General features: G+C 39.7%; 2 protein-coding genes across 2 annotated transcripts in view; one reads left to right on the top strand and one right to left on the bottom strand.

Annotated features, from left to right (window-relative positions):
• LOC101860064 (U3 small nucleolar RNA-associated protein 15 homolog) overlaps window positions 1–10926 on the bottom strand; it is a gene marked incomplete in the record, with an annotated part of 89638 nt that extends 78712 nt beyond the window's left edge. Inside the window, 2 exon segments of the mRNA XM_013083124.2 lie at window positions 2463–2555; window positions 10803–10926. Of these exon segments, the coding sequence (XP_012938578.1) occupies window positions 2463–2555; window positions 10803–10895 (186 nt within the window).
• Window positions 10927–11347: 421 nt separating this feature from the next.
• Window positions 11348–12143, top strand: part of LOC101859612 (AT-rich interactive domain-containing protein 1A) — a gene marked incomplete in the record, with an annotated part of 116122 nt that continues 115326 nt past the window's right edge. Inside the window, 1 exon segment of the mRNA XM_035970046.1 lies at window positions 11348–11422. Within this exon segment, the coding sequence (XP_035825939.1) occupies window positions 11387–11422 (36 nt within the window).

Genomic DNA, 12143 nt, shown 5'->3' with positions numbered 1-12143 from the left:
AGAGGAGGGGGAAAAGAGGAGGGGGAAAAGAGGAGAGGGAAGAGAGGAAAGGTATAGAGGTGGAAGGGGGCCGGAGGAGGGAGGAGCGGAGATAGCTGGGAGAAAAAAGAAATATCACTGGCAAAGGAGAGGGGGTGGGGGTGGAGAACCGGGGGAATATTGATTGTTTTGTTGCTATCGAGACCTGGAGAAGAAAGCTGACGCCCTCAGAGTGTCTACCTGGCTCTACACAGGCGGAAGGGTACCGGCAACAAACAGGGAGCGGGTCGGGGAGAAAACGACAAGCCAGGGGAAAGGAGGGGTGGAGGTAAAAGGAGGGAGGAGGAAGGATGAGGGGCAGGGGACGGGGGCGCTTACTTAGTTCTTTCCGATCTAATCGGAGCCAGGGATATGTTAAAGTACCTGTCGAGAGGGCGACCGCTGGCATGCAAAACGCTTGTAATAATAACGGAAGCCGTGTCTTGTTACTGAACTTCCAAATACCGCACTCTCACAAAGAAAACCAAAACGGCCCTGAACGAAACATGCTGGGCAAAAAAAAAAAAAGCTAAAGAGAAGAAAAAAAAATAATAGTATCACATAAAAATATTTTGCTAATGGAAGCCACCACTCTTATCATTACAAGTTTAGATTTTCAAGTGCCATTATTTTTTATTCTTTAAAATTGTCTACCTTCATCGTAACAGAACCTATCAAACTTGAATAGGTTTTAGACATAATATAAGACCTGGTATAAAACAGGGACAAACTATATCAAACAATAAAACAGAAAATCACATTGACTCTCTCTCTCTCTTTCTTTCATTCCTGTTTGTGCGTGCGTGTGTGCGTGCGTGCACGCATGTGTGTATTTCTCTTTAACACACACACACACATACACAATCCCTGTTTTCCAGACAAAACACTGTTTTATGAAGGACCCAGACCCTTGAAAGTGAACTTGTATATTCGATGAAAAGACAAAAAACGAAAAGTAATGAGATCGATTGCAAAGTGGTACGTTGTTTATACAGTCATCTTAACATCTTGAAGGACAAACAGTTATCTTTGAAAATAACCCTCTTACGATAGCATTTATTGAGTAGTTATTCCTCATTAAAAATGAACAATTCGGAAAAATGCGACTACACCTTTTTGCATAAGAAGCCAGACATGCTTAATTTTAAAAAAGCATACCCCAGAACTGGCACTCAGTTTTAAAGAAAACTCGATGGCCTAAAATAAAAAGTTTTCTTTTTCTTGTAGAATCAGCCAAGGCTGCTTTTAAAAAGAAGATTGGGCATAGACCATGGGGATGCTGATGAGGAATGATGTGATGAACTGTTGAACACGTAAAGGTAGAGGAGATTTTGAAAAGTGGAAGGGGAGTAGGCCACTTGATATCATTTTCTTCTTCAATAAAAAAAGGCAGTTAAAATTGCATAACTTTGGTAGTAAGTGAAAAAGGAAGCGAGATCCAGTTATGATTAAACTATTGTCATCTACAAAGGCATCACAGTTTTAAATTTGAGGGGAGATGGTAGGAGATCTCAAGAAAATGTCCTTGTTGAGACAGAAATCAAATTTGATTTATTGTTTCTGATCCTTGATATCTACTACAAGCTGTAAATAGTTTTCCGCAAACTAAGTCACAGGTCGCCTGTAAAACCGGTCCCATGACGCCACATCCCACAACTACATTCAACTTCTGAAATCTCAGCATAAATATTTCAATTGAGACAGATAAATTATTCAATTTGTCATTATATGATGAGGGAAAAACTGCTTTATTGAATCTAATAGAAGGTGCCACTGACTTTCACTCAACTTTTATTTATGAGAATCCAAAATCCACTGATTAGAACCTAAGTGCTGATACTTAGTAGTAGTTTGCAGAAACCCAGGACACAGTTATATTTTGAACCGATACGGAAAGAGGAAACTGGTACAAAACATAAGAAGCAATTGCATGACAACACCTATTGATAACACACATAAAGTTTGATGTGACAATATAGACATAGCAAATTTCTGTGAAAAACACCTTTAGGAAGTTATTGATCTGCCATTTTTCTGAGGCCTCAGTTAAAGACTACAACTAATGCATATAAACAAAACATGTATAGATTCATGGCTTCTTACATTATACCCGCAAATGAATCAGGTTTATCACCCCTGACTCCCTGAGAAGACAATCCTTAACACTTTGCCATCATATTTTGGGGGAAATCCAAAAGAAACAGGGTGGTAAACATCGCCAATCGGCGAGATGAGGCAGCAAAGCGTTAAAGTTCATCAGTAATAGGAAATATAAAAAAGCTAAAATGCATACTATCTAAACAACCAAGATTCAAGATTAACCAAATCAAAGATTTGTAATAGAGTTCTTAATATTTTTGGAAAATGTTTTTATAATTGAAATATCAGTCTCCCCTAAAAAACAAGAACAGATGTTGGAGACAGTTAAAGAAACTGCTAGTTACCCGCATGGAGTTTGTAACTGCAAAGTTGTATGGGCTGGTTGGGCAAAAGTTGACGTCTGTAATGGCACCATATTCTTTAATGATCACAGGAGTCTGAAAAACAAAATAAAGTAAAACGGGTATGATTATTATAACAAACCATTACAGGGAAAAAAATTAAATATATTTTTCATAAGCTTACGTTAACCGAGCATTGTATGATCTGCTCCATGACACCCCAAATAGACCTGAACCAAGACACAAAGTCTACAATATAATATAAAGCACAAATGAATTATAATTTCACTATACATTCTGTTATCCCATATGGAGATATAAATCATAATATTAACAAAAGATACAATAAAGTTCTGACACAGCACTGCCCGGTACACTTATAATTATCCTTGTCAAAGGTTAATGTACTCAACTCGCAGTAGTAGAGAAGTCTGAAGTCAAGCTATGGTAAGTAGCACCATAATATATCTTTAGCAAAGGTACTGTCTACTCTTTTCCTTATATTATGTACCAACAGACATCAAATGCAAACTTGACAACATTCAGAGATGGAAAAAATGGAATTATAGCACCAAGCAGCTAGCAATGGACGTAAATAAACGTAATGCATAATTACCCCTATTTTTGTACCCCAGGGCTTGTGTATTCTTCCATTTTAGAATACTTCTAGTGCGAAGATCTCTTTGAAACTTTCAGTATTTCTCAAAAATCATTTTGACTGACTGCTATGCAGGGCATACGGATCGGATCAACAAGTGAATTTCCTCTCTGGAAAGTGGTGGCACAGAGTTCCCCAAGTCGTATGGATACGATAGTAAAACACGACGTACGGATAGGGTTAAAAGCTTCTCATCAGATAATTTTCAAATGTATTCTTAGTTTTTAATAAAAAGATCGTTAGCTTAGTTTGTGTCATGCTGAGCTATGGCGTGGATGTCAGTGATTAAAATTCACTATGGAGTGTTTCTAAACTTAAGTTGTTTGGGGAGTTTTCAAGAATTTTTGCAAACATGACCCTGTCCTATCAGAGACAAACATTAAATTCGGATACCTAATCTCTAAAATAGCCCTGCACCACTGAAAAGGGCAGTAAACCATTGTCCATTAGTCATCATCATCATTGCCTTTTTCCCCCTGGATCAGGATATAGGCCACGGACAAACACTTTCCATCTTTCCCTATCCTGGGCCAGTCGCTTGATGTCACAGAAGCTCCTCCGTCTCCCAAGATGGAAAAATAATAAGGCGTGTTTGTTCTTGTTTCTATAATTTTCCGTCTCTTACTGGGTCGGGTAGTTGGCTCTCCGCAAACTGGCACTTTTCGGGCGACCAGACCGATGCACTTTTAGCCGCCTCTTACGACATGCAGTATCACGGCAGGGGTATTCTTTACTCCCCCATAGTAAAACTATGGGGTCCCCCACCTGCAGAGGCGAAACCATTAGCACATCCCATTAAAAGTGACTTGAAATCAGTTATACCGTTTATAAATTCAGATTTGGTTCACTATGGTGAGATTCCTGAAATATAGTTGCACATTCTAAATATCAAACTGGGACAAAAAGGGCAACAATTGAAGTAAGAAATCATATTATCATCAACGCAAAAGAACTGACATCAGTATTATTCATGAAAAGTTATTTCAAAACAGTTTGTGAAAGCATGATACGAATCAATGAGAACAGACTGGCAACCAGCCCTTCCTTGACATCAGCAGCGTTGCATTTTTTATTAGCATTTTTGGATTGAGGCTTCAGATTTATTTGTTTTTCCATGTGTTCACATTCCACAAGCATTATCTGAAGAAATATGTTCTTTATATTGTGCCCTGAGCTATATAAACATGAGCTTAGCTTAGAGCTACACAAGAACGTTTATCAGACCTGTCAGTGGGTTCAGATGTCTTAGCTCCTTATCTCCTTGGAAACCAGTCATTTCATTACACGGACATCTCGTCACACCACAATTATGTGTTACGAAATGACTTCCCTTGTCTCTCCAAAATTGTTATGCTAGAGGAATTTGGAAGGATCAGCGCTAGCAGTCTTTATTCTAAATCACCAATTCAAGCACGTAATTGTTGGACTGTGTCCTCTTGTTTTTAAGTAATTTAAGCCTAAAACTGCCCGTCTCCCCCCCCCCCCAACCATGCACATCAAACATGCATGTGCTCATGCAATGACTATGCTGAGGAAAATAAAACAATTCAATAAAACTCACCCAGTCAAGAATGGTGTAGACTCCACCCAACCCTCCCCCCAAAATCGTGATTTGCGATTGCCATGACAATGCGCGTTTGATGTTTGCAAGTATGTGACGAAATGACCATCTCCATTCAACTTTGTAGATTTGAGTTGTGATGAGATGACAGTGCATGTGACGTCTTGACTGCACTGGTGTGACGAAATGACTGCGTAACGAAAAGACTGGTACTCATCTCCTTATATTTGAGCACTCTAAAGGTGGTCGGGGCCATCATGGGCAACTGTTTACCTAAGAAACCATGTTTCCTCGGAAAAGTTTTGAAAAACAAAGAACATTTTTATACAGCAAGCTGTATGCGAACTATATCATGATCCCAGCAGACTATAGAACACACAGAAACATTCTCAGCTTCCAAGGAAGCATACATATCAAGCAGCTGATTAAGCGCTCAAACAATAACAAATTGACAAGATCTTTCACTGTCTATAGCTAGGTACCCATTCCCATCTGGGTGAAGTGAGGAAAATTCATATAAGGTGCCATTCCCAAGGACACTACGTCGGGTACCTGACGGGATTCAAACTCACGACCCCACGGTTGCGAGTCTGAGAGCCTAATCAATGGACAAAGATGAGAGCGATAATTTCAAGTCAGCAGTCAAAGGGTTAAGTACTCATTTTGTTGTTAACATGATCACTGTTTAACAAGTATGATACACATCAAAAACACCAAAGAAAAGCTAATTTTTTACATTTATAAGGATTTATTATACTTATATTTGTTCTTAACTTTTTAAATTTTATTTTGCAAACTCCCTGAGGTTCTTCTGAGTTGAATGCATGCTACGAAAGAAAAAGAAAAACATTCTAAAAGAACAATGTTTTTTAGTTTTAGTAGAGTTTTTACTACACTTGCAACTGCACAAAAGTCATATGAGTGTCAAAGGGTGGATGTCAACAAAAAAATCTTAACAGGAAATCAGGCTTACTCTGCCCTCTCTCTAGTGTCTAGTTTCAACAGCACAAAGTCTGCTTCGACTATCAAGGCACCCTGGAAATAGAGGGTCACAAGAGTGTGACAAATATACAAAAGAAGTAGAGGACAATGACGATAGTAAGGATTACAAAAGAAAAAGCAGCAGTTCCTTGTTGCAGTTCAGGCACAGTTATGAGCATGACATTGATGAATCAGTCCATTTTCAATTCTACTGTACATAAGAACATGTTAATGTCCCCCCCCCCCCCCCTTTGGGAATGGCCTAAAGACATTTCAGTTAGTAGCACCGCCCCGGGAGGTTGAACGATGTTTGAAAATTGATCACAAAGTAAAAGCAAAAAAAATAAAGTACTCAATGATTCTTTGAAACCCCCTCTGACAGGACAGTGAGATGCGTCCCAGCGTTCAGATATCAGTGTATAAAAGAAGCGATGGGTTGGAAAATAGTAGGTTAAAAAAATGTCACACTTTGGGCTAGTTTCTGTACGGCAACTCAAATTTTGACCCATATAGGATAGGCTAGCACTTTTATTGTTGTTCATTTTTATACGTTTAACACAAATACTGACATTATATTCATCACAAATTCCTATTAACCTTTTAAATAGTTGATGATTTTATTTCAACTGTAGTTCGTTGAGCTGCTATGGTAAGCATATTGTGTATACTTGTAATTTTGGAATATATTTCTATGCTTTGACTTCGGACCAGTCCAATTCGGGATGTTTCAGCGATCAGCAGCATATGGCCTCCTGAAGGTTAAAAAAAGGCAGCCGCATGGCCTTCTAAAGTATAGATTTAGATCTAATTAAATATGCTCACAGCCTTGATAGCTGGACTGCGTCACTTTATCGATCGATATCTCGGCCAAGAGACCGTCTACAAGGAGAAGATAGCTTGCGAAGTCATTGGTCACTATTTATAACTTTGACCTGTAATTTAAGTACGCCATTTTCCATATATATAGGAATACTGAAAATTTCCTTTGAAAAGGATCAGCGTCTATGCCCTTTATATTGGGCCTCCGCGCTTCCCGGTCGAAGTAGGTCAGCCATATGTGTATATATATATATATATATATAGGGCCTGTGCGTTTCCCGGGTAGCCCGGCTCACGCCCTTTATAGGGCCTGCGTGCTTCCAGGGCTAAGTCTGTCCACTTGTAGTTTCCGGTTTAATAGTTTATGTGCCGCCAACAAAGCCTAGATTATCATGTGAAGTGGAGGGCCATACACATAGCCTCGATGCTATGACTACGGGAGCTGTATGCATAGCAACTTCGGAAAAAAATATCTGGAGGGTACAGGAGGAGGGGGGCGCGCACTCGTCTGTTTTTTTCAATATATTGAGATTTTACAATTAGGGAGGAAGTTTTCAGGAAAATAATAGACCTACAGTCTACATTTGCGACAGGTTTTAGTCAGCCATGCTGACTCAATCTTGCAGCAAAAAATATGGCTTGACTCTGATCCCCATTAAAAACAGTATAGATCTAGATTATGTCATCTGTGAGCGGGAGCGAAGTAAAAATTTACCTAATCATCTTAAAGACTTGAAGCTAATCTATTATATAAATAACTAACAATAAACATCATCCCAAATTACATAGAATTTTCAAAATAGCAGAAATAGACAGGTATCCAAACATGTGACTAAATGAAACATAGAACGACGCAAACTATTTTTAGGTATGGCGGCCATATTGTGTGACGTCAGACCCGGATACCCCTCCGATAACGGGACTACATCTTAATATAGTTTATATAGCCAACCGCCTGTCACCAAAGATCGTGTCGAATCTTTGATGGCACGGCGCCTTGGGGCTAGATTCTGTTTTTCCAGAAATACCGGTAGGCCTAAGGTGATATGATGCGGTGCTCGGATGATGCTGCTGCTTATATGATCTCTTTTGTGCATTGTTTATCGCGCCCGAAGGGGGGGGGGGAGGGCGGGGGGTCTTCCGGCGTCTTTCCGCGCGCTTTATTGTCTTTGCGTTTACTGTGTTTCAATTTCAAGCATCACTACCGGAATTCTGAAATGCTATATTAACATACCGGAAGCCTTGTAACCAATCAGTAGAGCAAGGCTGACAGGCTGCAGTTAGCAACAAGTGTGAAATTTTACAGTGCGAAACATATCGATACGGAAAATACGTCAAGCCACTGACCAAACATGTTGTTCCACGCGGTATCTCCAAAGATTCTCTACTACACAATCTTTGGTATCTCCAAAGATTCTCTACTACACAATCTTTGGTATCTCCAAGGCCTTCTAAAAATTATAGTCTGTGGGTATCCTAGGATGTGATGACATCGCATTACTAAAGGGTAGCATCAATTGCCACCGAGAGACGCGGTGGCAAAAGACGCTGGTGTCAATTGCCACCAAGTGATGTGGTATCAAGTCTGAAAACAACGCTTTGTCTTAGCTTTCTATTCATAATGTGTTATGAACACATGACAATCTAACCCCCTCTCATTAGATCTAGTTGATAAAAGTCATAACGAGTAGTTACACACATTCCTGGGTTCGAACGTCTTGTACTCAAATTCTTCTTTTTACCTACACAAAGGTATTCAAAACTATCTATGAACTTATTTTTATCAGGTAATCATATTGCATAAATTCAAGTTCACGAAAGATTTTGTGTACAGTAAAATGGAAGTCTTGTTTCCTGGCTCTCCTTTTGAGCTCATCTCATCTAAGTGGGTCAATTTGTTCTCTTCTTCCTCGTTCTTGATGAAAGCAGCTAGACAGTCAGTCCAATGTTGCGCACAAACTGTGCAGTTCGCTTCAAATCTGAGAGACTGCCATAGAGCTTTCTCTCAAGGGGAGTCACGTCACTCTGCCACGTCTGTGTACGAAAGGTGGTGTAGCGTGGGCAGTGCTGAAGGATATGGTTGGCATCCTCTTGGTCGTGTCCACATTCACAGATCGTTGACTCTCCCACTTTTAATTTGGTGTGCATTATGGTGTTTGAGTCTGTTATGGCCACAACGGAGTCTAAAGATTGTGACCTGGTCTGCTCTATTTAGTATCATGTAGTAGGGGTCACATCTGTTGTGTTTAGAGTGGGACCTTTTCCGTCTTTTCCTTAAGGCAGATTTTATTAGTCTTTTTGACTCTGAGAGATCCATACCATCTCTAATTTCATTGGATGAGCATCTAGAGCTACCAACTTCAAACTTGGCGTGTTTCGAATGAGACGTACACCTAGGCTAACCTACGCTTCGTTGTAGCACCAACACAGGCAATTCTAGAAGTAGGCCACAAAAGCACACAAACTCAAACAGAAATTATAATATATATGGAACATAAATCCGGGGGACAGGGGTTAGGGAGAGAGAGAGAGACACACACACACACACACACAGAGGGACAGAGAGGCGTGTGTGTAAGCGGAAGTTCACGAGCGCAGAACACTAAGCACACATGTATAGGGGGATCATAGGCTAGATCTACTCAGCAACGCAAAAGAGTTCCAATTTACTCTGGGGCAATTGACGTCGGTGTCAACTGTCACAGCGTCATTCGGTGACAATTGAATTGACACTACCTTACTAAAATTAGCCGCCAATCAGGCACATGTGTCATTCTACGTTTAGCCGCATGTATCTAAATCTCTACTATAGATCTAGACTATTCTAGATCTAGATATCTAGAATCTAGATTTTAGTATCCGAATTCTGGTGATCTTGTGGTCCCGTTCGTTAAAGTCCACGATCCATTTGTTTACGGAAGTGGCTATTCTCATCCGGGTTGAGAATAGAAAAACGATCTACCTCTCACCCCGGGTGAGACTTGCCAGCGTAGGCTATTCTCACCCGGTGCGAAACAAGACCTGCTTTTCCTCATTTTGTCTATCGGTGTGGATGATCAAATTGATAAAAGCCAAGAAAAAATTACGTTATAGCACAAAAGTAAGCTAATTTGATCGTCTTCAAAGATGCTATGGCTATTTCACTGTTCGAATCGAGCCGAACTACGCGGGTCGCCCATTTTCTTTTGCCCGGAAGTTCTCGCAAGATCTACTCCTCCCCCCTCTCTCTCTCTCTGTGTCTCTTTCTGAATACTGTCTATCGGTGTGGACGATCAAATTGACCAAAACAAAGTTTAAAAATGATGTTAAAACACAAAAGTAAATTAATTTGGTTGTCTACAAAGATGCTACGGCTATTTAACTTTTCGAATCGAGCCGAACTACGCGGGTCGCCATTTTGTTTTGACCGGAAGTTCTCGCGCTAGCCTACTTCTCTCTCTCTCTCTCTTCCTCTCTCTCTCCACTGCCCACAGACAAAATTGTAGGCCTACGGTTTTAGTAGGCTACAGTTGTAATGGAACGTTTGTTCACGGCACAGAATTCTACAATTTTTCTGTTATCACAGTGTAGAATTCTGTGGTTTAGGGTGAACGCAAAATTTGTTGGCCTAGATCTAGGCTATAACGGTGAACGCGCACCGGGTGAGAATAGCCAAAAGACTGGCGCTTTTTCGGTAGTTCCCACCCCGCAATTTTATTCACGGGTTTGGGCCACAAGAGTAGGGGGGTTTCAGGGGGGCTTGTCCCCCTGACCTAATAAAAATAGGAAGGGGGGTTTCAGGGGGGCATGCCCCCCTGAATTTTACCATAATTTAATGTTTTGCAGTTGTTAGGTTTGATATCTTAGCTCACCGTGAATCAAACGTATAGATCTAGATCTAGATGTAGGTCAGGCTCAAATAAGGGGGGTGGGAACTACCGAAAAAGCACCAAAAGACTCGCCTGCACTATTCTCATCCCGGGTGAGAATTGAGGTGGTCTTTGTTTACATCCAAAGCCAGAGAAGAAATCCAGAGAAGTCTTGATACTTGATGACCAATAGGAAACACAAAGATCAGGGACGGAGGTAACTTAACTGCAAAACATCAAATTATGGTAAAATTCATGCCCCCCCCCCCCCTGAACCCCACCCTCCATATTTTTATTAGGTCAGGGCCTTGACTTAAACAAACGAAACTACAAAATCACCGGACCATGCCAGTCACGTTTCCGACTTGCAAGTGTAAACACAACCACTCAATTTCTTGACTGCTTCATTAAAAATCGATATTATCTTAAAATAAATCTTCCATTCGACCTATGTCCACGTGAGTCACTGGTCTTACCTGCAAATTTTTCCAGTACAGTCCATCTGGGGTTGTTTTTTCTTTCGATATTCGTGCTTGCTGGATACTCGTTTTCTTGAAGGAGGTCGCCATTTTGTAAACCTGAGTTAGGAAGAATAGTTTCCCCTTCGCTTCCGGTTTCTGGTCTTTGCAGACAAGTCTGCATGTTTAAGCCACTGTTTCGTATACAATAAAGCTGATTTATTTGATTTATTTTGTTTTTATATTTGTTAATCGGCTTATTTGATCAATTCTTTTATCAAAAAATATTTTGTACCAGTTTGACTATCGATTCAATTTCAATATGATCTCAACAAGCTGTTTTTTATTCTTTATATTGCCTCCCAAAACAATCCAGCGAAAAATAGGTCAAGCGCCCTGCGCGGATTGGAAAGAAAACTTCTCCAGTCGCGAGATACGTCACACAGCGCATAAATTAATTTCTCCTCGAATCATGGGCCCTCGCGGCGGGATAACATTATTTGATAAAGAGTGCAACGAAATCGGCTGGAGCATCGGTCCGCCGTAAGCACCGCCTCTATTGTGTAAAAAGACGCACAGTAGTTGGTCGGATTAGAATCGCGATGGATCAGTCCGTTAGCGGATCGGACATGAATCTTGTGAGTAAACTAGCTCATTTTAGAGAATTGAGGAGGAATTTTTCCGCAGTTTGTTCTTCTGAAGCTTGTTTATTGTGGAGATACATTTTGCGTTCAGGACTTGTACTTCGAAACTGTTTGTTTTTTTTGGTTTGTTTGTTTTTCAACACCGGATTTATCTAATCTATTCTTACTCTTTGTCAATTATTGTATACTTAATTTTCATCAATACTTCGGACTTTGATCAAATCAGAGTTTGGCAGTCAATGCCTGTGGCGTTATTAATGCTTTTGTGTGCTTCGAGTTTTTGAAAATGGAAAGTTGTTCGTTTGTTTGTTTGTTTTTGTTTGCTTGCTTGTTTATTTGTTTGTTTGTTTGTTTGTTTGTTGTTTTTAATTTTATATTTTATTAGTATCAATTTTTAATGGTTTAGTTTGTTTGTTAAGTGGCAAGTTTTTCGATAATGTATTAAATTCAATAAGATAAAATTACAAGTTTAAAATTTGCTCAAATTCTATTTTTTATATGTAACTCTTTGCTTTTGTTTTATTTATTTATTTATTCATTTATTTTGTTTTGTATTGAATTCGCATAAATGTCAGGAGATAGCTTGATGTGGATTGTTTTATTGTAGTTTTCCTTGTTTGTTTGTTTGTTTGTTTGTTTGTTTGTTTGTTTGTTTGTTTGTTTGCTTGCTTGTTTTTGCTGCTGATTCTTTATCATTATTCTTTTTTATTCGGTG

Source organism: Aplysia californica, unplaced genomic scaffold (assembly GCF_000002075.1).
Source record: "Aplysia californica isolate F4 #8 unplaced genomic scaffold, AplCal3.0 scaffold00010, whole genome shotgun sequence".
Taxonomy (NCBI): domain Eukaryota; kingdom Metazoa; phylum Mollusca; class Gastropoda; order Aplysiida; family Aplysiidae; genus Aplysia; species Aplysia californica.
This window is presented reverse-complemented; position numbering and strand designations above follow the sequence as displayed.